Source organism: Grammomys surdaster, unplaced genomic scaffold (assembly GCF_004785775.1).
Source record: "Grammomys surdaster isolate TR1022 unplaced genomic scaffold, NIH_TR_1.0 126059, whole genome shotgun sequence".
Lineage (NCBI taxonomy): Eukaryota > Metazoa > Chordata > Mammalia > Rodentia > Muridae > Grammomys > Grammomys surdaster.
In genome coordinates, this window is record NW_021620869.1 from 5,569,640 (window position 1) to 5,593,937 (window position 24,298).

At 46.7% G+C, this 24,298-nt stretch overlaps 1 protein-coding gene across 5 annotated transcripts in view; it reads right to left on the reverse strand.

Annotated features, from left to right (window-relative positions):
* Positions 1 to 24,298, reverse strand: part of Agap1 (ArfGAP with GTPase domain, ankyrin repeat and PH domain 1) — a 436,006-nt gene that overhangs the window by 149,879 nt on the left and 261,829 nt on the right. For all 5 annotated transcript variants that reach the window (XM_028755318.1, XM_028755317.1, XM_028755316.1 and 2 more), the window contains exon 10: positions 15,012 to 15,116. In XM_028755318.1, the coding sequence (XP_028611151.1) occupies positions 15,012 to 15,116 (105 nt within the window). The remainder of the gene's footprint in view (positions 1 to 15,011; positions 15,117 to 24,298) is intronic.

Below are 24,298 nucleotides of genomic sequence, written 5' to 3' on the forward strand. Positions count from 1 at the left end.
AGGCTGCTCTTCTCTAACCTCTACTGCCCGCCGTTAACGCCCACCCACATGCACACCCAAGTTTCCAAGCAGTGTTTGCTATGGTTGCACACAGCGAATTCCTTCTTGTGCAGTCGCTCCTCTCAAATACCAACTTCCTGTAACTTTCTCCTTTAATGCCGATTCTTGACAAATTAAAATACAATAACAGGAGTGTAATTGAGCATTTATTGCTTATGAGTTCCACAATGTGGCTAATCAGAGAGTGACTAAGCCCCAGCATGGGATCTTTTAATAGGCATGTTTTAACATACAATAACCAGAATATTTTATTTAAAATTATTGTAGAAATGTAGAGTCTGCTTTCTGGATCTGAACACAACGAGAAAAGACATTTATCTTGAGCCCAGCATGGGCTGGCCGATCTGTTTTCTTGCGGTGTGAGAAACTGCAGCATTGGCTTGAAGAAACTTGAGTATTGGAGGACTGTGAGGGTGGCTGGCGGTTGACCTCCAGCAAGTCTGCCTATGATCTCGTTTCTCGAGGTGGGAGCAGGAGGATCCTTGGGTCAGCTGCCTAGACACACTGTGTTCCAGCGGGGAGAAACGTGAGGAGACACCTGACTTCCTCTGCAGGTTTGTGTCCATGCACACACACATCCAACAACCAACCTATCTACCAACCAACCAATCAACCAACAGGATGGAAACCAGAATAGTCATCTAGCAACTCCTGTATTTCCATTCTGCCTTGCTTCCTCTCCCAAGAGAAAAACTGCTCTGAGTTTGATCCAGCTTCTGCAAGAACATGGCCTTTTCATCTCTGCCTGGCTTGGTACTTGAGGAATTAAAGCTGGGATCACTAAACAATGTGGTGTCTTCAGAAGCAGACAGGATGTGCGGATCATGGGTGAGTGTGAGGCAGGGACCTTGCTGGGTAAAATAAAGACAGCAAGCTTATTTTGATATGCAAATACCACTCAGCTACCCTTCTCCATGTTAGCTGCAGAAAATGCTGATCGAAGATAAAAGGGGGAAAAAACCTTTAACAAGGCATGAGGGTAATTCAAAGCCAAGTACTTTTAAACAGCACTTAACAAGTCCCTGGGGCCCACTCAAGAGCCAGGCCCCCCAGAGGTGCCATCTCCCGCCCCTCAACAGCTTGAAAAAGTAGTAATTGCAAACCTATTTGCATTTTTCTCCTCAACTTGTCCACGATTATCATGTGGATTCTTTTTTCCAAGCCGGCACCAGAGCAAAGGGACCCGTTCAGAATGCGCCAACAGCAGCCATGCTCGCTGTCCCCCTGCACCGCGCTTGCACCTTTGCCGTCCCCTGTTTTTTACGTTTTGCTCCTAATTACGTTGCATCTATTGCCGTACACTTAATTAGCTGCATTAATGTGATTTCTTTTCACATAGTCAAGCAATTAAGAGCTATGATTGAGTTTCATTCAATTAGCCTCAACAAACATGCTAATTGATGTCCCAGATGCAAATGAGGTGCAGTGAGAGAGACCTGCTTGCAATTGAGAGCTGCGTCAGAGACCCAGAGCTTTCAGCTTGCTGACAGAAGCACAGTTTAACGTGACTCCTGCCTTCTGTAGGGTGGCCTTAGGAGAAAGACGAGGGGCCATTAGCGCCTCTGTGTTCCAGATCATTCTGGATATTGAGAATTCACTGCTTGGCGGCTGTACAATGTGGACTCACACTTCACAGTTAGGTGTCCCTGGACTGGAAGGTGATCAGCTGGGTAACATTTGGCTGCTGCAGACCGAGTACTGCACAATTCCCATCAGCAGACAGTTACAAGGCTGTCAAGAAAATTTCCCCCAAGAACCTCAAAAGCAATCCCAGCCATCCCCGAGCCTTCTGTGTGCGTGATAGCCTAGATGGTCTTCAGTAAAGGGGAAGTTCATCTTCGTCACCTCTGGGGCATTTGGCACTTGAGTTAAGCACAAAATACAGCGATCCATCAATAGTCCCTAAAAATATTCTTAGCAGATCGATTCTTGCTGCCTTGCGTCTGGAGGTTACATTTAGATGCCTGTGAAGGATGGCTGGCTGAAGCAGTCACTGGGTTAGCCAAAGCAGTTAACATGATCTTCAAGCCAGAGTGAAATGCACAAATTATGATCCGTATCCCCAAACTATGTTTACCACAAACATAAGGCCTAGGAACACCCCAGCAGCTCTACTCACTACCCGTCCAGTTAAGAGAATCAACCAATGCCACTTTTGTTAAACAGATAATTTTAAAAAGAATTACAATGCTTGAAGACAAATGGCAGACAAAGTAAACCTTTGCTGCAGTTAGATTTTCCCCATAGCTCTGGCCTCTAAGTATACAATGTGTTGATAAAGTTGACACTTTTCGACAATATATAATACTTTGTTTCAGATAACTTTTACAGACATGTAATGTTTTCTTTCTAAATTACATTTGTTATCTTTATTTACTTTATTCTCCCCACCCCCGTGTGCGCGTGCGCATAGGTCAGAGGGTAGTTGAATTCAGGTCCTGGCAGCAGAAGCCTCTCTACCTGGTGAGCTACTCCCTCGCTTTACTCTACTTAAATGCACAGCTAACATAACCAGACCATCCTCCTTCCTGTGATTTAACTGAGCAGTCTTTAAAGTGTGGCCCTCCATGCCGGTCAGGGGATCCAGAAGTCAACGAACAGCTCAGAATGGCTCTAGGAGGTAATTTGCTTTTTTAATAGTATTGCAATTTGTTCTAATGTTGCAAGAGTGACAGGGCTGTTTACCTACAACAAAAAGCTACTTTCATTTTCTGAATTTCAACCAGCAAAGCCTTCCTCCAGGTCTGACAGTCACTACGTGCCTCTTTTGAAATTGCCAGCTAAACTAGCCATTTCTTGTTTTTAAAGTGAAGCAATGTTTTCACTTAACAGAAGTACTGCCATACAAAGGCTATAGTTATCGCTTAGGAAATTAAAGGTATTTTCTTGAAAAAAAAAAAAGAGTAAAACAAGTCCTTCAAGGAAAATAGCTGACAGTATTAGCACGTAAGGAAGGAATCTGAGCTCCCTTGGGAAAAAAATGAAAAATATAATCCCTTATCTCTCTCTTGCCATGAGATTGGCATCTTTCAAATACTGAACATTTTCTGAAAAGACTGGCGATGGTATTAATGCAGTAGTATCTGGATATTATGGAAGGAAGGGAAGCACCATTGTTTGGAAATCTGCACACTTCACTTCAGAAACATCATTAAACTGAAATGGTTGTTGCATGTTGCTGTGCACATGGATGCTTTTTGCACATGGATTCTGTGCACAGGCATATGTGGATAAGACACATGAAAAGTCATTCATGGTGCCGTGCGATGGGCTCACGCCTAAGTTCTAAGATGCACACACTGCTTTGGTGTATCATCACAGAGCAATACGCAGGACGAGCTGAAATGGTACTTAACATGTGGCTCCCTTTTCTGCTACAAGTATGCCTTATACCTTGAACAAGAATTGTCAGGTCTTAAAAAGGTTTGGAAAAATGGAAAAGAACATTGCTACTTCATGGCTTTCTTTTGGAAACTACTCTTATTTATCTATGGGAGGACGCACACATGTGGCCAGCCAGCACCCTCTGTAGTCTCTTCTTGCATTTTGCCATGTGGCATGCAGGAATTGAACTCAGGAGTCAGGCTTGGCAACAAGCATCTTTGCCTACTGAGCCATCTCACTGGTTCATAAAATGTATTTTCATAAAACTATTATCTACCGGAACACAGAATATGTGGGTCCTTATTTTAAATGAACTTGAACATTTAAAACTTTTGTTTGAATACTTGACATGAAGAAAAGACCCATTTCTTATTTTCACTGTACTTTGAAAATGTCCAGGTTCAAAAAGGAAGCCGTAGTTCATTAACTTCTGTTTAAAAAAAAAAAAAAAAAACTCCCACAAAAAGTGTATGTAAGAGAAGCCATTGTTAGATACACTGCTATTCCCAAATTCCATTTAATATATTTTTCAAAGGAGCCTAATCCATAAAGACAGATATAGCACCAGCCATTCATGGAGATCAAGCACACATGAGAGTCCCCCACATATGAATGATAAACAATAGCCTCATGCATAGTCACAGGCAGAGGAGAGGCGCACACCTAAAAATACCACGCAAGTGCTCAAGGACTGCGAAGGCTCTTCTGGCCACATCCTTTCAGATCACGCAACTCAAAGCCCACAATTTCTCCTTCTCTCCAAAGGGTCCCGGTCACAATAGCAAGGTAGGAGGCAACTTCAAAGCCACAAAATTTCTATGAGGAATAATTTTGTTTCCCAAGACAGCTGACAGAATTCCAGCGCTCTGCTTTTACAAGAACCTTCTTGAAGGACATTTCTCAGTGCATATGCACCTGACCCTGGGCCATTAAGGGAGCAAGGCAGCCACCAAATAAGAGTGTCACAGTGACTGAGGCCAAGGTAGCAGTTAGGAGACTGTTTGCCCCAGTGAATGCCTCATTGGTCTGGGTAATTACGACACTCTTGGTAGCTGGTAGAACCTGGCTGGGGTTCACTGGCAGCACACTTTCCCTAAGACAGTACAAGGGAAAGGGCAGGCTTAACCCTGAACATCAGCAGGGTGAATCTCTCCATTCTGTTCACTATTGTGACTGGCATCCAACCATAATGGGCGGAATTCCAACACTAGCCCAGGGGGATACAGTATTGTAATATAAATCTAAATAGCAGAAAATCCCACAGTGAATTATGAATATACCTTTGGCCCCTTGATTGTATCCGTCTTGATTGACTTACTCTACTGAGCTTCACACTGCAAGGAAGAGTCTTCTCATTTTAGGTTCAATTGAACATTACCCAGTTGTAACCCATGCGTGCTCAAACTTAGCCTGTGCTGGACGAACGCTTCCGCTACGTGAAAGACTGTCTGTCAATTGAGGAGCTGCAGGCATCTCTGAGGGCACGGCACGTTTTACCATGGCAAACTGCATGGGCAGGGCAGTGCTAGTGGAGGACTTTAGTATTTAAACACTGGTAGAGTCGTGGGTCATTTTAGCATCTGTTCTACAGAAATGTAGAGCACAGTGGTGTCTGTCTAGCCTGGACATCTTTAAGTTTTCAGACTGTTACTGAATAAACTGTCTAGAAGAGACACACTGTAAGAAAGAACTGACTTAGGAACAGCAGGCTCTTACAGCGGAGGGTACCATGCCTTTACCTCTGTTATGTGACCTAAGGGGGCACTCAAAGGTCCCAATGGAGGCACCACAAATTTTAAGTACTTCTAATTTGTAAGAATCCACATAGGCCTGCTTAGGCCCCCTGCTGTCAGAGCTCTCTGTGAGCCCCTTTCTCGATGCTTCTGTCTCCCTTCCTGCCCACAGGGGTAGCTGACAGCACCACAGACAGATCCAACTTGCATGAGGGTGATGATTCATGACTTCCAGAATCTTCTCTCCCATACCGAGGCCAAAAGACAACACGGATTCTCCAGATTAGAGGACAGGCCTCCACCAGGTAGCCCAAGTGACTATTAGGGACTATCATATTCTCACTGTGTGGGGCAGTGACCTCAGCATCCTGGTCTATGCATCCACAGTCTTCTGCCCTGTGGGATGATCGCTGTGAGGTTTAAGCTAAGGTGATACATGAAAGGCTTAAAAAAAATGCCTCAGCTCTTAATAAATAAAGGCCCTCACTACTTCTGCCCACTGGTCCCCCCTCCCACTTTATATAGCTATTTCTCTAGCTAAAGGTGTTATTCCCAACCTTAGATAGCAGTTCCGACAGGAGAAGCCATTAGAGGTGACTCTGAATCAATTTTTCACTTTACGGTATAGGGGAAAAATCCCTTGAAATGCTGACATTTTCTACTTTTTCTCCCCTCCTCTTTTTGGTGGGGGAGGCATGTATCTGGCAGTCAGACATTTTTATTGCAAAATGCTGTCTGGAAAAGATGCAAAGTAAAGCCTGCTAAAATGCAAGGGCAGAAACCCCCCACAAAACTAAGGGGGTAAAACAAAAGGCCCCTTCCCTTTGCTTATTGAGTTCAGAGGCATAACAGGCTGCACCCTGCAGCAAACGGGAAGCTACACTAATTTTAAAGCCATAAAACGCTATCAAGTGCCCTGCGGGGCAGGAGGCTCTGAAGCTAGTGGCACCTAAATAAGACATGGTTCATTTACTCTGTAGCTTAGCCTAATGTAATCATCAGCGGTTTCTTAGCCTAGAGTTGTTAACAGGCGAGTAGCCGGCACAGAGGCAGCCCTCCCAGCCACTGAGGGGGCTGCAGCTAGATCGCTGCTGATTAGAAAATTTTTCAGTTTTGACAAGCACTTAATGAACATAAATCGCACCTTGATTGGTTTCCTTTCGGGGCCACGGGCACACCTGAGCAGAAGAGAAGGGGCCTCGCCAGTGCCACACTGCCCTACCTTGCGAGACCCTAGCAACAAGCGGGCAATCAGGTTATGAGCCATAGAAGAAAATATTTATAAAATAGAATAATGAAATTCAATCTCTCAGAGGAAGAGGGAGAGCATTTGCTACCCCCCTCGGCCATCCTTTCCCACTGAGACCTCGGTGGTGACTGTCACCACAGGAAAACATAGGGTTTTGATTTATCTGCCTTTCTGGGGAATTTCTGGCTACAATTTGTAACACTAAAAGGCCCCCCAAAGGGGGGGGGTGCAAAATGATACAAATTGGGTACAAAGGATAGCTACTACTCTGTGAACTGTCATTCGGTATACCAAGGTTTCCTAGACTCTTCTAGAAACGTAAAAGGTTTAGAATCATGAGCCACACAGTGGAGTCTATGTTCACACACATGCACTCTCTCTCTCTCTCTCACACACACACACACACACACACACACACACACACACACACCTTCATTTTACTAAAACAAATAAGAAGACAGTTTCCCTCCTCAGGAAACAGCTCAGCTGGGCTCTCAAACATCTGTGATTACCCAGTCTTCCTCAATCGAGGTAACCTTTGTTGTGTTTATAAAAAGATAAAGGGGGAGGTATGTTCTATGAAGGTGTGGTGAGGTATGAGGAAAGAGGGTGCCGCGGTGGGCCCATGCTGAGGCATCCCTTCCCCCTGAGGGACCAGTCACACGATGGTGTAGCATAGAATAGGGTTTATTCAGGGCATGGGGAGGGGAGTTAATAGGGTAGTAGAGGCGGGGGGGGGGGGAGAGTGTAGAGGCTGGCCATGAGCATGTGGAGAGGAGTTAAGGGAAGCAGAGAAAGAGCAAGAGAGCAAGAGAGTTGAGAGAGGGCAAGGAGCCCCATTTATAGTGGGTCAAGTCTACCTGGCGGTTACCAGGGAAATGTGGGGCAGAGCTTAGACAGAATGCTAGCAACCTACATCAACATCAAGATAGCTGCAAAGGAGTGAACACACATTTTGGCCACTGCATTTGCATTTACATAATCTGATTTGTGTATGATGTGTGCTTGTGTTCATGTAAATGTTCACAACCATGTCGTGGTATATGTGGAGGTCAGAGGCTAACCTCAAGTACACCTGACCTTCCCCCTTGAGAAAGTCTCCTTTTTCTCGATGATATTACATCAGGTTAGTGGCTCAAGAACTTTGGAGACTCTCCCATCTCTGCCTCCATCACATGGAAGAAGATGTGTATTACAGACGTGGCCCACTGGACCTGGCTTTCCATGACTTCTGAGGATTCGAACTCAGGTCCTCACACTACACACAAAGTACAAAGTGTGTCTTCTAGTCAGCTTCCCTTTTAGTTTTAATCTGAAACGCTGCCCAAGACTTGGAGTAGGATAAAATAAATTCTTTGGGCAGAATGAAGCTTTGACAGAGACTCTAACCATGTGTGTGAAGTAGCCTGGGTCTCCCAGGGGACCCTGAAAACACAGACACTGTCACAGCAAAGTCACTCCAGGGGTGTGATACTCCTTAAACTGTAAGGACCCAGGAAGAGGACCCCAACTCAAGTCCCAATTAGCGCGTACCCAAGGAGACACGAGAGACTGACTTGATGCAATGGCAAAAGGCAGTTTACTAACAAGGGCCCTTGGATCGAAACTCATCCCACACAGGGGAGAGAATTTCGATGAAGACCCCAGGAAGTTTAGAACTTTTATAGGGGGAGGCACAAGGAGGAAGGGAAAAGTGGGAAATTCTGGCGCAGTTACATATGATTGGATATTTCAAACATCAGCACTTTGCGTAAGCAATCATTTTGACAGGCTGGATGGCCCACTATTTTTGACCATGAAGCCTCAGACCTTCTAGGATAAACACCAGGTGGCCCATTACTCACTTGGGCATGTTTAGACTGGTCAAGATATGTCTTTGGTTGTTTCTACATTTCTGGTCACCTCGTCCCTAGAGGGGCTTGATATTTTTATTATGGCTACTCTCAGTAAGCTCAGCAAGCTGTCCTGCAGTCTTTGCCAAGTTGTTTGTGGTCTCTGCTGAGCTGTTTTAATTTTTACCCTTACAAAACATGCTTACTAGAAATTTAGATGAATGACAAAAATATTTACCAGGTCACCCTGTAGGAGGCCTCCCCTATCTCTTTATACCATCAGGTTCCTCAGAACGAGAGAGACTACATGAATGCAACATGCTGTCCCTACCATGGAACCTCCGTGCACCTTTTCTCTTCTTGTTGATTCTAGGCACAGACTTGAGACTTGGACATGCCTGTCAGCCGAGCAGTTTGCCAGTGAGTGCCTTGTCTGTCCAGGATGGCACATTTGTTGAGCAACAGCTATTACTACAATTAAAGAGCAAAGTGAGGCACCCTCCAGCTCCTCTCCATCCTTCATATCCGTCCCCACAGAAGAGAGTCTGTACAAGGCTGTGGCTTTTTCCTGTGGCTTTAAAAGCACCACTGTGTGAATTCTTTCCCCATGACTTCAGAAACTCTAGGTCTGCTCACTTAAGGGCAGGTGAAGTGGCACAGAGTCCCACTCCTACCCACCCATCCGCCTACTCACACGCATACAGCCACCCATCTCTCCTTGAGCCCCATCCCCACCTGCTCCCTCAGCCCTCTGTGCCTCCACTCCTTGCTCACCTCTACCTACCCGTCCTGCCTCCTACCACCACACTGTCTTCTTTCCCACTTACCTGTCCGCCTACCCAACTGTCCATTCCAGGAACCCACCCACTACACCTATTCCATCCACTCTACACATTGACCCACCGAACCAGGATGCCACCCTCATGGAAGTAGAGAGCTTGTATGACTCTGTAATATCTGAAGGACAAAGAATAAAAAGATGAAACTATCATGGGGAGAGAAAAAGCCAACACAGAAAAGAGGCTCTTCTCTGGAGAGATGCCAGGCTGCAGAGAACTTATAGCAGGAGGCTGCTGCTCTAAAGAAACAAGGCAGAAACGGGGCCATCACGTGACTTCTGACATGTTCATGTAAGAAGAGGGTTACAGTTTCACTCCAGGCCCGGAGTCAGGGCTGCATACCATGGTTGGATCATGTGGCAAGGGAAATGGTCAGTGTATGGTGTTTGGAAGCTGAGAGAGCTTCAGAAAGGTGCTGGGCCCAATGTCCCCTTCCAGGGCCTGCTCTTAAAGGCCTAGCTTTTTTTTGTTTTGTAAATTAGCCCTCATTCCTTAGAAGTTCCACCTCTTCCCAGTACAGTCCCAGGGCTGGAGACTACATCTCCAATATGGCTTTTAGAGTGTTGAATGAATGCCACCTGCAGTGACAACTTTCACATGTCAAGGACCTTGATGTGACACCCACCATGGGCTTACAGTCAGGCCTCTTCCAGGATGTTAGATAGCATGTGTTTAAGGGAGAACACGGGCTTCTGCACATACAGACGGGCCTTCATCCCAACATGGAGGAAGCCCTTGCTCCCAAGGATGCTCCCTTGAGACCTAGAAAAGCCACATGCTCTGCTTTCTGCCATCCTCTGAAACTCAAAAGAAGTATCAGTTGTGCTGTGGTCTGTCATTTAGAAACCTCTTCCTGTTCAAAAAGAGGTGTCCTGGACCAGAACAACACTGATTGCTGGTGGCAAGATCCCAACCTTTTATCTTCCACGTTATGGCTGTAACATCCTAATCTAACTGTACTAGTATTTTTGGATGGCAACACGTGTGTGTGCATGTGTGTGTGTGTGTGTGTGTGTGTATGAATCCCACCCCACTAAGTGACTCTATTATGGCTTACCCTGTGTGCACATGTTGTGGTCAACGATCCACATGGTGAGGTCTGGAACCCACGCCATCTTGGATCAAGGACCCTACAAAGCTATATAGCCCTGACATCCAGTGTGACCACACTCAGGGCAACACAGTCCCTAGGCAATGAGCAATGCTTGTGTAAACCACTTTCTAGGGAGATGGTGGTGAAGAGTGCAGAGCCATTGTACTTACTCATGAAGAAGCAAGATGAGGGGGAAAAAATCCAAAGCAAACAACAACAAATGCCAAAACAATCCACTATTCATACCACAAAAGACACAAACTGAGGCTAGTGTCACCAACATGACTCACTGACCACGCTCATGTCTGAGATACAGAAGGCTAGCCGTTTACTGTCAAATGGCTTTCCATGTGGGAACAAGAATAAGGTCTTTTGAACTTGGGATCTTGCCGAGGCGGAAGCTGTTCTGTTTTCTGCATGGTGCTGGAACAGCTATCCAAGGGCCTTGAGTGTAACTGCGTGTTCTCTACAGGAAGTGGGAGGTTCATGCTGGCAGGTGTGGGATGCAGTAAGGAGGCATGATCAGAGGTTCTGCCTCCTCTAACCTCAAGTCTCCTTGTGATGAACGGCCAGTGTGTTCTCCCTGCAGGGGTGCTGTGAGTGGAGCTGCTTACTCAGTCAGGCTCTTTCCCTGGGAAGAAGACCTACTTAGGAATCATCTCAGATCCCTTTCTGATGTGTCAGTCAAGTGGCTTCCTGTCTGCCTGTGAAATCTGGAGCTATTAAAACCTGAATTTGATGACAATTTCTACTGTAGCTGACTATTGACTCAGAAAAGCACCAAACTGAAGGCTCACAGTACATGCGACCACCTCTTGCTATAAGCATGGCCTCGGCCTAATCTCCAATCGATCTATTGAGTAAAAGGTATCCCTTCTAGAGCCTAGGTCCAATTTTGTGTATCAGGGAAGAAAAACCAGGGCTGATCTGGTTTCAAGAGGGTATCAGTAAGGAGGAAAAGCAAATCTGTAGGAGGGAAAGCAATCCATACAGACTAGGCTGGCCTGATGCATAGGGAGGGCTGGGCACAACTGCCAGGCCCCTTCAAGGACGGCAGAGCTGGCCTGACCGAGGTATGCTTTCTCACACGGGGTTCCATAATGTCACGCCCTTGGTTTACAGGCTCATTCTTACAGCCCCACTTAGGAAGTCTACCACACAGAGCGGACTCCAAGACGAGTATTGCCAGCCAAGCATGAGGCAGTTCCCAGACAGACACAGAAGATGAATAGGTGGCCATGCTGCGACGCAGAGCCCCAGGGCAAAGGTTCTTTCTCATTATCCCTCCACTTTCCATCACGGTGCTCCCTACGGCTCTTGTAGTGAAGTCCACAGAGAGGGAACCTAAGGATCTCACAACACATTGCTCTGCACCCGCCCCATCAGGATCCAGGAATGAGCTTTAAATCCGGGAGACCTTCATATATCTCCTTCTCAGGACAGATACATGCTTGAGCCTTAGAGCTCTTGGAGATAAGTGATCTAAGACTTTTTTTCCTTAATTATTATTTTGTTTCATGTTTATAAATGTTTTGCCTGCATGTGTGTCTGTGTACCACATACCCAAGGATGCCAGAAGAAGGTGCTGAATCCTCTAAAACTTGAATTAGAGATAGCTTTGAGCTAAGATCTTCTGGAATAACAGCCAATGCTCTTAAAGCTGAACCATGCCCAGCAAAGATAGAGATGGTCACCATCACCACCATCACCACCACCACCACCACCATCACCATCATCACCATCAACACCATCATCAATCACCATCATCATCACTTTAGAAAGAGAAATGACAAAAGAGTAAGCCATTGAGCCAACAGTTCAAGGCCCAGCAGGTTTCACAGAGCCACTAGGCTCGCTCTTGGTTGCTTCAGTTGGGTTTAAAAGCCTGAAGCTGTCAGCACATAGGGTCCAGTAGAGGTAAGCAGCAGACTTGGCTTGTCAGCCCTTGTCCAGGGCAGCAGACAGCCGGCATCCCTTATCATTTTCATCCCTTTGCCCAGGACTCTCTTAGTCTTGAGAAAGCCAGGACAGCATGTTGCCTGTGAAAGCATTCATTCTTACCTAGGTTGGGTGTGCTTCCTGTTACCTATTCTGGGTTCTCAGGTTCATTCACTCAGCATTAGCTGAGAGAGAAAGACGAAGAAGCTGAGTGGGTTTTGGGGGACCCCAGCATGTAACTAAGTGACCCCCTCAGCAGCTTCAGTCTCAGGATGGCCTTTTCCTCGGGGATCCGGCTACATTAGCTTTTCACTTTGCTCAGTTTGGTGGAAATTTCTGGGCCCCACACTCCAGAGGGTTGGAAGCCATCCTGAGGGCAGTATCTCCAAACTTCCTACCTAGTGAATGATTCTCTGTGTTCCAGAAAAGACAGCTGCCAGCCACATTCAATGACACATTGTACAATTATGGCTAGTGTAGGGTCTAAACACCAATGTGTTATCTTCCAACTTCTAGACAGGTCACGCAGCTCATGCCCAGCACTGACCTGATGCAGAACACGTTGTACTGGGACACTTTCCCAAGATGGCCTCTGGTTTCACCATCTGGAGTCCCATGGGGTCCTATGACTATGGTAGCCAACAGTCTGGGAACCACTGCTTTTTAGGGGGAGCACAGAGCCGAAGTCTTCCATCACATGCTTCTCATACCTCTACCATCTCCTCTCCACACACAAAGCAAGAAGGGCCAGGGCCTGCACCATCTAAGCCTCGGGAGAAACTAGGAGAGGTAGCAGAATGGGCTATGGTGAAGGTACCACTGGGCAACAGTGTTCTTCTGGAGACAACCACTAGGCTCCCCAACAGAAAACAGGAAACTGAGTAGTTTCCTTCCATATATTACATGAGGACAGAGGTGCTATGGCATAGTCCGGGCAGAGAGAAGGTGAGCCACCAGCCAAGTTTTACTCACTACTGTTCACCAAGTCCCAGCTTTGCTCTCTGACACACATGAAGCACCAGAGCTGGTAACAAGAGGTCTTTGGTCTGACAGGATCTGAAGAAGAACAAGACCTAAGACAGGGCAGCCTTCCTTGTAGACTGGGCTGCTGCAGGGTAGGGAGGGCCTGGAAAGGCTCAGCTCTGTGCACTCAGCGATGGAACCTGAGGGTAGAAGAGTTGTGGAAGCACGCAGTGCTCAGCACAGCAGCTCTGGAAAAGGCATGGGCCCTGTTACAGGTGGGTCTCCAGGATCAGACATCCTGCCATCAAGGCCACCTGGAGAATCAAATCTATTCCCAAGATGGGCTCCACACAGAGCCACACAAAGAGGCTCCACATCCAACAAAGAATGTCTATCCACACATGATTACAACTACACCTTAGAATATACCAGAACCTAGGAATGCATGTATAATATGTATCTTGTATACATAGATATATACACAAACACACTGACACAAAGACACACAGACACTGACAGAAGACAGACAGAGACACACACGTGAGCGCACGTGCACACACACACAACCTTAGGATGAGGCTATATACCAATATTCCTAGTCACACTGAAAACACCGTATGCAATGTCCAGCTTAGCCCAACCCATCGGAGTCCCATGCAGGACTTGCTTGCATTAGCCTGCACTTGGGCAAACTCATCGAAGACAGGGTCTGTTTCATAGTCGCATGCTGACCACCTTCACTGCTCTGCTTACTGTGGTACTGAAAACAGCAGGGTGGCTGTACTGGAACGGCTTCAAGATGATGTTCTTTAGTGTGCAGGGGAAAGGCCTCTCCCAAAAGGCTTTTTGGGAAGGTAAACAGGTCCCAGGAATCTGACATGTACCCTCAAGTCAGTAATATCATATAGACCCTCAAGCTCTGCAAACCGATTACTGGGAATCTATCTTAAAGAAACAGGTAAGGATGAAAGGGATATCAGGAGAAAGCTCATTCAGACTTACTTGTATAATAATGAGGGAGGTCAAATTCATTCATCCATCCATCCATCCATCCATCCATCCATCCATTCACTGCCAAATGTTTCGTTGTGTTTTGAGATACTGTTGAACCACCCAGACTATCACCCATGCAGTAGTATACATGAACACTATATAAACATCAAAATGGTGCCTCACATCTGCTCTCATGGGAAAATGTAACTTATCACTGGAGATGGCTGCAAGATGTGTTCCTGATGTGCAGAGACAATAGGTCTGCATTCTCAGCACACACAATCAGGGAACACAGTCAATTTCCACTCAGAATGCTTACTTTAAACTTTCTTGTTAACCGCTGCAATTTTTTAAGGATTTCAATTTTGCTTGATCGAGTGGCAAAACCCAATGACTAGTTTTCAACCTGTGCAGTTCATGGAACTGGAACAAACAGGCCCACCTTAAAAGTGCTCACTTGTGGACATACTGCCTGGATGCCTGCCAGAGTAAAACTGAGTCTGCTTCTGGAACCTTACAGAAGTCATGCTAAGGAGAACAGTGTCCCGCCTGCCAATCCGGCAGCTGTGCTGTACATGTGCATGAAAACCGTGGTGAATGACATTGAGGCCTGGCTCTGTTCTCAGGTGCTCGGGGCCGAGCCTGGGTTCAAATTCAGCTGTTGTAGTTCAGGTTTTCACATCCGCTCTCTTGGTTCAACCCCTTTGCCATTGTCTTTTCGGATGCTACTTCATAAGTAATGTGTACTTATAAGTAATCTGTAATTCACTTCAGAACTGAGAGCCCGGGATTAACAGTTGAAGGGGACAGGAGTCTGAGGGCCTGGCTGCCTTATCTACCTCTCAGGGGATCTAATCCCACTGTCCTCTTCACATGAAGGCAGAGGGCTGGCTTTGCCTTGCTACCACCTCTAACCCACGTACTCACATGTAAACTGGGGTGGTAGGTCAGCACACCGTTGTCGCACAGGGTGACGTACTTCTTTTTCCACTCTTTGTTTAGTGACTTGCCACTTCGCTTCAGCAGCATGCCCTGCAGGGAAAGAGGAGGCAGATGAAGGTCCCATGTAAGTGGAGAAAGGCTTATGAGACACAAAAGGATTCAGAACAATGTAAACTTTCTTGTGGATTTGCATTTCTAGAGAACATTATCCTTGCTTTTAGATTTAATTTGGGTTTTCTTCTCTTTCATATTCAACATTATCTGTGATATTTGAAATTTAAACTTTGCAGTAGACTCTTCTCGTCCACTGTTGCTTGACAGCTGCAGTGGGCATCCTGGCTGTCCATCCAACAGCCCACAGAACAGAGTCATATCGCATGGGAAGTATCTAACGAAAAGATGCCTTTATTCTTTGCTTGTTAGTTTTTGTGACACTGGGAAGTGAACCCAGGGCCTTGCACACTCAAGGAAAATGCTCGACCATGCCCCAGTAGCAGCCCCAGCCTCCTACTCCAGCCCCAGGAGTGCCATTTTAAACACAGAACTTAAATGACCTTCTCTGTTAAGAAGGCAGCAATGATTATCTCACCATAATTTTATAAATACTACAATTTCATGTTACAATTTCTTTACAGGATTTTAATTTATTCGAACTGTAATTCCATTTGCAAACTTTAGTAACAACACTGGGTGGGTGAGCAGTGTGTAATTCACCTCGATCGATTTTTAATGAAGTCCCATTAAGATTTCTGGGAAAGCTTTCAGAATTCGAAACTAACCTATTTTGGAACTCACGTGTGGCCTAGCCTTCCCTGGATGGCTGCTGCGGACATGTGCGTGGTCTAAGTGCCAATTCCCAGCAAGCCCTGCACCTGTTCACTGGCGTTCCTGGGTGAGGACAGTGGATGAGCAATCCTGAGTGGGGGTCAGGCCAACACTCCAGCCTTGGGCTCCCCTTCTTCTCAGCTGCGCTTTCCTGCCAGGGGTGCTCACTCCTGTACATGTGCAGAGAGCTCTTGTCCACCAATAGACTGCCGCAGTTATGATGGCTGAGAAGGCACGTGCCTAACACTAGCTAATTAAGCCAGTCTTAGGAAGCAGGAAGCTAAAGGCTCTCAAATACACCTTGACCCCTTAGGGACACAGAGGAAGCCTCCACTGCCTTCCTGATCCTGCCCTTCCCCAGGAATCTCAGTGAGGGAGAAAATCAGGTCAGCCTGCACAGGAGACAGGAAGAAGCTCACTTGTCAATTATCAACACAGAGGCTACTGCTCTGTCTACTCATATCATAAACAAGCTTCAAGTCCTAGCCTGGGGAATCAGGTACCTGTTACTGAGCCATCTGAACAAGCCACAAATGGACCTTTGGAAGGCCATGGCTCTGTAGATCTTCTCATGTAAGGAAAGCACATGGCAGAAAGTAACCCGGGGAAGATGTTTATGCTGAAAACTCAAGCAACGAAGTTCCACTGCGTGGGACACATGGACAGGAGACAGTAAGTCACCCCCAGGGACACAATAATAAACCAACATCCTCTATCCCCTCACATTTCTGCCCCATGGGCAATTCCAGTTCTTAATCCAGCAACACAAGGCCACACCCAAGTTCTCCCATGGGCTCACATTTTCCCATCATCCACTTCAGATGGAATTTCAACAATACAGAGGGCTGGGGGTCACTGCAGTGTCACTGGAAGATGAGGGCTGCTGCAGGCTTTAGAAGGCCATGTCCCTTCCTGCTCAGGCAAACGCCTGCAGATGTCTAACACGGCTCCTTTGGGAGGCTCGTGGGCGCTTTCAGGAGCCAGCCCTATGCTTCTAATTATCCTTTCACTGGTGAAGGCGACAGAGAAAAAGAGGAGACACTGGCCAGGCCGGAGGCATGTGGAGAGGCCCTCACAGTCATCTGGGGAACTAAAAGAAGTCATCTATTTTTTAAAAAGACTTTCTTTTTGGTTTACCGTTCATTTATTTATTTATTATTTATATGCTACTGTGTGTGCAAGAGCTGGGTTAGCAAACAATCTGCAAGAATCAGCTCTCTCCTTTTACCATGTGGGGTCCAGGAATTGAACTCAGGTTATCAGACTTGGCAGCAGATGTCTTTACTTGCTGAGCTATCTTGCTGGCTCCAAGCTGATCAATTTTGTTGCTACAAAAGTGATGTCACTAGGACGGAAAACATCAATGTTGACAATTGTGAATGAATTGCCCTGCTCCTTGGAGGATGCTGCCGCCTTACTCTACTGTATCAGCTCAATACTGTCAGAGGAGGTGGGCCTGAAGAAGACTGACCTGTCTAAGGGCCACCTCTTTCTGCCTGCCGGTCTGGGCCCCACTGACTTAATAATATCTCCTTCTACCTCTGCCCTTTAAGGTTACAGGAGAGACTGAGAGCCCCAACTTTCTTGTTCACCCATCCTGTCTGTGGCCAGCACGGCCTTGAAAGCCTTCTCCTTCCATGGCCTAAACAATGGCCTAGTATCTGCCTTCCCTGAGCACTAACGTGCTCACTCTCTCTTGCTCGCCACCAACCACAGGCCAGAGACAGCAAAGGCAAGAACACAAGGTTTCCCCCTGTAGACAAGACTCTGGGTCACACAGGCAAAGTCATGCCTAACTACTGTGAAGGGGTAGGCCTCCCATTCCCACCATTCCCTAGTTTTCAGCCACAGTGAACAAAGCTGTTCTCACAGCAGAAACTCTTGAGTGTCTCAGCCATTCCCTGACCCAACAACCATAGACTTGTGACAGGGGTTCCTCCGGAGAAAAGTAAGATCACATGACTGTGAGGAAGGCGAGCACCTCTCTGCTGCACAGCTCTCCACAATGTAGAGATGTTCTTCAGCTACTAAGAAGCTCCAGCTTAGCTAAGGAAAAGGACTGGATGGTCTTTCTTTTCAGGTCAGCCTGGGACCCTCCTGACTCTCCAGCTTCCACAGAACATAATGTATTCAAGCTGGGCACTGGAGTGAATGCCTTTAATCCCAACAATAGGGCAGGAGAGGCAGCCAGATGTCTCTGAGTTCCTGAGTTCTAGGACAATCAGGGCTAAATAGTAAAACTGTCTTAAGAACAGAACAAAAAGCAAACAAAAAAAAACAACTTACAAAAAATACCATGCATTTAGAGTGAGAAATAGCAGGGTCACCACTCTATTGGCAGCAGAAAATGCAAAAGCATTCCTTAAAATGTACTGCCTATGGCTCCAGAGAAGAGGGTTCTGACGGCTACCCTGACAGCAGGAGGGAAGCACCCATGACTCTGAATATTTCTCAGGCAGGAAGAGCATGTGTGTGCATGACGGAAATGAATCTCTTCCTACAAGCAAACTTCCGGGGCAGAGTGGACAGAGCTGAAGGAGCCAGATGGTCTAGAGAATCCCCAGCATGTCACATGCCTCTGCTGTCTGGGTGCAGCAGAGAAATGAAGGGTAGGCTAGCCCTGTCCTGTCCAGTTGTCTCCTCAGTATAAGAAACACCAGACTTGCTTCAGAAAGCTTAGCTGAAAATGTTGGCAACATTTCAAGAGATTTTTACACAGAACACGTATCACTTTATCCTGTGCACAGGATGCCTGTAGGAGGGCTTTCTGTTTGAGACTTCCAGACAAGAGTCCTGGCTATACCAGATATTGGTTTCTTAGCGCCTGAAAGCAAATATGGAAGGACTGGAGACATAACACAGCACAGGAGTGGCGAGGGACAGGCAATTCAATGCTGGGCCACAGGCTGCATGAGTACCCAAACAACATGAGAGTCACATTGCAACATACAACAGCAGCTTCCTTGATAGAACAGGTCTCCACAGCACGCAGTCCCAGACGAAGCCTCAGCCTGACAGGCAGTATGGGACTGGCCAAGCGGGGATACCCTTGTGGCCACATCTCAGCTCACACAGTGCTGTTACTCAAAGGTCTCTCAAACACGAGCCATTTCTGTTGAGAGCATTACCAGGCCTGGAGATCTAAAATGTGAAATGCATACAGTGACCACTTTCTGGCCCACAGACACAGAAGCAGGGCAGAGTGAGGCAGTGATACAGTGAAGCAAGACCTATAACAAACTGATCTCCTTCTTGACAGCTACACACAGAGCCTGGAGGAAGACATGATGTGGCTCCTTCCATCTCATGACCAAATGTATGCCTGCTTGTGGGGTTCTCTTGAAAAGATCCAGTTTTCAACAAGTCCTAGCAGCTTTTTTGGGCCCATGTCAACAACAGTTGTTCCCCTAAATTGTTTCCACTTTTTAAGGCCATGCTCATTTGATGGGGATTTAATCAGAGTCATCAATGAACCCCAACTGATGATGCCTGGGCATTACGTGATTGAAACACGTCTTTGTCTTCCTTCTCAAGTTCACCCAGAGTGGTAATCACTGTTTCAGTCTACAGACCTAGAAGTTAAACCATAAAGCTCTGCATCTGCTAGGAGGGTATATGCTGTACAATCTCTGCTTACGGTCCTACAAGTTCTACTAGGACATGGAGTGGCCAGGGAGTCTCAGGGTTGACAAGGCCTGTGGTGGGCATAGAGTTCCATGATCTGCCAGCCTGAACTCTCACCCATCTCTGACAACCAAGACAAAGTGGCAAGCCACACAAACGGTTCATTTTAAACTTTCAAAGGACACAAAGCCATAGTCCCGCCAGCCAGAGGATGACAGAGGCCGGAAGGCTCCTGGCTGTCTAGACACAGGCGGGCGGCTCCCGTCAGTGCGTGCAAACGGCCCTTATGATTCTAAGTCTCTTTGAGTGGCTGTAACCTAGGGCAAAACTGCACGGCAGTACGTCAAGATGCATCCTTTGTCCATCTCTCAGATGACAATCTGGTACACATGAAGACAATCCTCGCTTTAGAGCATTCTTGCCAGCCAGTATAGCCATCCATTTGAGAATGCTTTCTTTCACATGGGGGGAGGGGAGCTGCACCATTTATTTGGATACTGTAAGTTTCAGGACAATACAGCGTTTCACTCAAGAGACTAATTTGTTCCCTGCATCTACAACCATTAGTCTCCAGAAAGCCAGAGCCTACAAGCATCTGCCTGCAGAAAGCTCCAGGGCATGAATACACTGTGCACCTCCGTCATCTCTCTGTGATTCCAAGTTGCCCAGATGACTCAAGTCAACACAAGGCACCAAGGAACAGACCCTGCCCATGTACATTTAACACTTGTTAAAGGCAGTAAGGGGGCAGGAGAGATGGCTCAGCAGTGAAGAACAATTGTGTATCTTTCATAGGACTCAAGTTTAGTTCCCAGCACCCACATGGGATGGCTTAGTCATCTGAACTTCCAGTTCTGATGGATCTGACTTCATCTTCCAGCTCCTGTCAGAACTTGCACTCACATGCATCTACCCACATAAACAAACATGATTTTTTAAAAATTAGTAAATCTTAGAGAGAGAGAGAGAGAGAGAGAGAGAGAGAGAGAGAGAGAGAGAGAGAGAGAGAGAGAAGTTCTAGCTTTATAGAAGCCTGTGTGACTCCTCTTTGTCCTTAGCTATGGTGTCACAAGAGATGATGAAATGACTGTTTTCTCTCATCCCAGTTCATCCCAGGGTGGATACTGCAGATTGGCATCCTGTACCACTGTACATGGAGAACAAATAGCTCCTGGCCTCGGTGTGGACGCAGTCAGCCAGGAAGCCAGCTGGACTCAGGAATGTTAGTGGACCTTTGAGGAGAAGGACACAGTGTCCCTTGAGGCTGGGCAAGGGAGACCAGACCACAGACCAGCAGAAACTTCAGCACACCCACAACCCAAATGCCAAGTGCAATCCCATCATGGACCTGTGCGTACGGCCTTAGATTTTCACACTGTATTCAGGAAGGACTGTTGGCCCCAATTACAGGGAGGAGAAAGGGCCAAGTGCGTTTCCGAGCAGAGAAGAAGAGAAGATAATCCCAAGTCCAAACACTACTTGTCACAAAACAGTATCTTGGTCCCAGCTTCTCCTGCCAGTGGTATCTTAGTCAGGATTTCTACTTCTGCACAAAACATCATGACCAAGAAGAAAGTTGGGGAGGAAAGGGTTTATTCAGCTTACACTTCCACATTGCTGCTCATCACCAAAGGAAGTCAGGACAGGAGCTCACACAGGGCAGGAAGCAAGAGCGGATGCAGAGGCTATGGAGGGATATTACTGGCTTGCTCAGCTTGCTTTCTTATAGAACCCAGAACTACCAGCCCAGGGATGGCACCACCCACAATGGGCCCTCCCACCTTGATCACTAACTGAGAAAATGCCGAACAGCTGGATCTCATGGAGGCATTTCCTCAAGGAAGACTCCTTTCTCTGTGATAACTCCAGCTTGTGTCAAGTTGATACACAAAACCAGCCAGTACAAGTGGGAACCCCTAGAGAAGAGCTGGCCTCAGAGCTTAGATCATATGCAGACCACAATGGCAGATAAGGACAGGGGATGAATGAGGGTCTTATGCAAGGTGTGGCAGTCTGATCCTTTCTTCAAACCCAGGAAAAATCTCAACAGCCTGTCAGCTGCCTTTTGTATAGAGTTGGGGCTAGGGATTAGGACAGGTTTCTATGCCACAGAATGGACTACACCTTGATACAACAAAAGCCAATAAGAGGTTTTTGCTATTTTGTTTGTTTCTTTGTTTTAAAGACCATACAATCTTGAACTAAAATGACAGAAGGTTCAGAATGAAGCCTGCTCCCTGGACCCTGATTCTAGGCACGTCAGGAAGAAAGCAGGGCGAAGTGGCCACACAGCAGCTAATTCAGGTCATTTCTTGACAAAGAGAGAAGAAACAGGGACTCCTGACTCCCTGTGCCCAGGGCAGGGTACATTAGCAACAGGTATCTGGTTGAACTTCACAACTCCCATGGGCCAGCTAGCGTCTGGTTCCACTCCACCTTTTTACAATGTAGGGATCTACTATAATCTGTCACTGGGTCACTGCTACACAATATGTGTGTGTAATCCAGCTTATCTCCTGAATCTCCTGCCTCACACAGTGAGAACTGGCCCAAGTGTGCCTGTTAGGGGACTACATCATGCACTACCAGCCTGAAGCGCCAAAGACTTGAGACTCTGGGGATGCTGGGATGGGCTGTGGGAGGGTACACTGAAGCCACAAGACTTCAGTGAAGACCTGTGAAAACCCAGCCCTGGTGGTGTTCATACCCAGATGTCCCGTTAAATGTTCCATCCTCAGCTTGACAGAGCCGGACAGATCTGGCTTCAGTGACCCTCTGGGATGTCAAGTTTGTCCAGCTACAGGCAGTGGAAAGAAGAGGCCCAGGAGACAGCCTGAGGGGAGCATGAGGTATCTGAAGGATGGCTGTCATTGCTGTCTTGCTGACCTCTGCCTCCTCCTTTGCTGATGTTCTATACCTGTGAGGGAAGGACTTCGGTGTTCCAGCCCCAGAGGTATGTGTAGCGCACAGAAGAACCACTGTCCCAAGAACCTAAACAGTCTGATAAATAACAAGCCACTGTTGTTTTAAATCACCGGGATTTGGTTCAATTACATAGCACTGTATAACACCAGGCAGTAACAGAATCAGGCATCTGGGTTTCTGCTTAAGGCTTGGAGGCTTTGTGGCCTTCCTGGGAACCAGTTTCTCCAGCAGACCAACTGTAAGCTCCCGCAGCTTCTGTTTGTTTAAGAGATCTAAGGGCTTTTGTGACAGCTTGCATTATTCTTTGCAAGTGGCCAGTGTTGATCTAATTGCTACACCTGATTCACTGACACACCGCAAAGACTGTGATTCAAATGATCTACAACCAAAAATATCAAGGTCCCCCAGGAAGGGATGTCTCCGTTTTTGCTCAGGTGTCCTCCATGGCACAGCAGCAAAAAAGCAGGGCTGTCTACCACACTGCAATCTCTTTATTCGTCATGTGTGTGCTTCTAGTCCCAAGAGGTCATTGAAAGCCAAAAGCAATGTTAAGTGTACAAGCTTTAAATAACTTACTAAGTTAATGTAATGAATGTAAGTGAGATCTGAAATCCATCACTCACTGCTTGCTGCAGCCCCAAGCTGTGATAAAACACCACTCATAAATTTATATTAAAACTCTGCTCGATAGCAATTATTTACCAACAAAGATTTATTGACTGCATTAGAGTCTGGGGGTCTTTCCCAGTCAAATCAGCCTTTGAGTCTCAGGGGCTGAGTGGCGCTAGTCTCCACTCAGACAAGGTTTGCCGTGACAAACAGGGAACAGTTGATGGCTAGGCTCCAACACAGCAGTGGCGCTCCAGCTGAGCCATGGCCACCCATGGAAAGACCGGACAATCCGCCAGTTTGGCCAGCCATGTGTCTTCCTGCCAGGCAGCATGCCCGTTACCTGGTTTAATACACATCTGGGCCATGCATGCATGTGTCTGGTTTAAGAAAAGCACACATGAGATTTAGCAGGGACCAAAAATGTGTCTTTGAGAGAGTGCTGATGTTTTTTTCTTCCTTAGTCAAGTGTAAAAGGTAACAGTTTGCCAGGAATGTGGGAGGTTTCCACTTAACCAAGAACAAGTGGAGTTTATTCCACAGACTTACTACAGAGCCAGCAGCTCAGAAGGCTGATGTGTCAAGGTGATCATAATAAGTCCCTGAGCACAATGAAAGAACTCTCACAAACAATTAAAACCCAAATAAGCAAAGAGTATAGTTTGAGTTCTGTGTGGTTCTAAAGCAAGCCAGCACCATGTCTGAACCACTTGAGAAGATTCTCATTACAGGAGCTAAAGGCTTCTGTGATTTTCTACAACGTCTCAGAGAAAAGTGAGCTGCTTGAGCTGCCATCCCAGAGACCTGGCCGCCAATCACTGAACTGACAGATTGACAAGAGATGTTTCATTCTAATTAAGAGTTCCCTCAAACATTACCAGTCAGCTGGCTATCACTGTGACATGTAATCCATGTTTATGAGGAAAGCTTTCTTTTGGCTTTTAGTTGTACACATTTCATTCCAGGGTGTCTTAGCTCTGCTGCTCTAAGCCTATGGCATTAGCGCTCATCACCATGAGTGTTCAGAGTTGCCTGGTCACCTCACCAGGGAAGCAAAGAAGCACACAGGAAGGGGTGGCTGACTATCTCCCTGCAGGACATAAACCCAATGACCTAATGTTCTCTGAATGGGCCTCATGTTTTCATGGTTCCAGCATCTTCCTACAGTGCCACAGTTGGTGACCAAGCCTTCCAAATCTGGGACTTAGGGGACACTTATACAAATCATAGCTTATGTGCTACAAGTGGCTGTAAAAACCTAAGGTAAGAGGTAGGTGTTTGGAATTCCA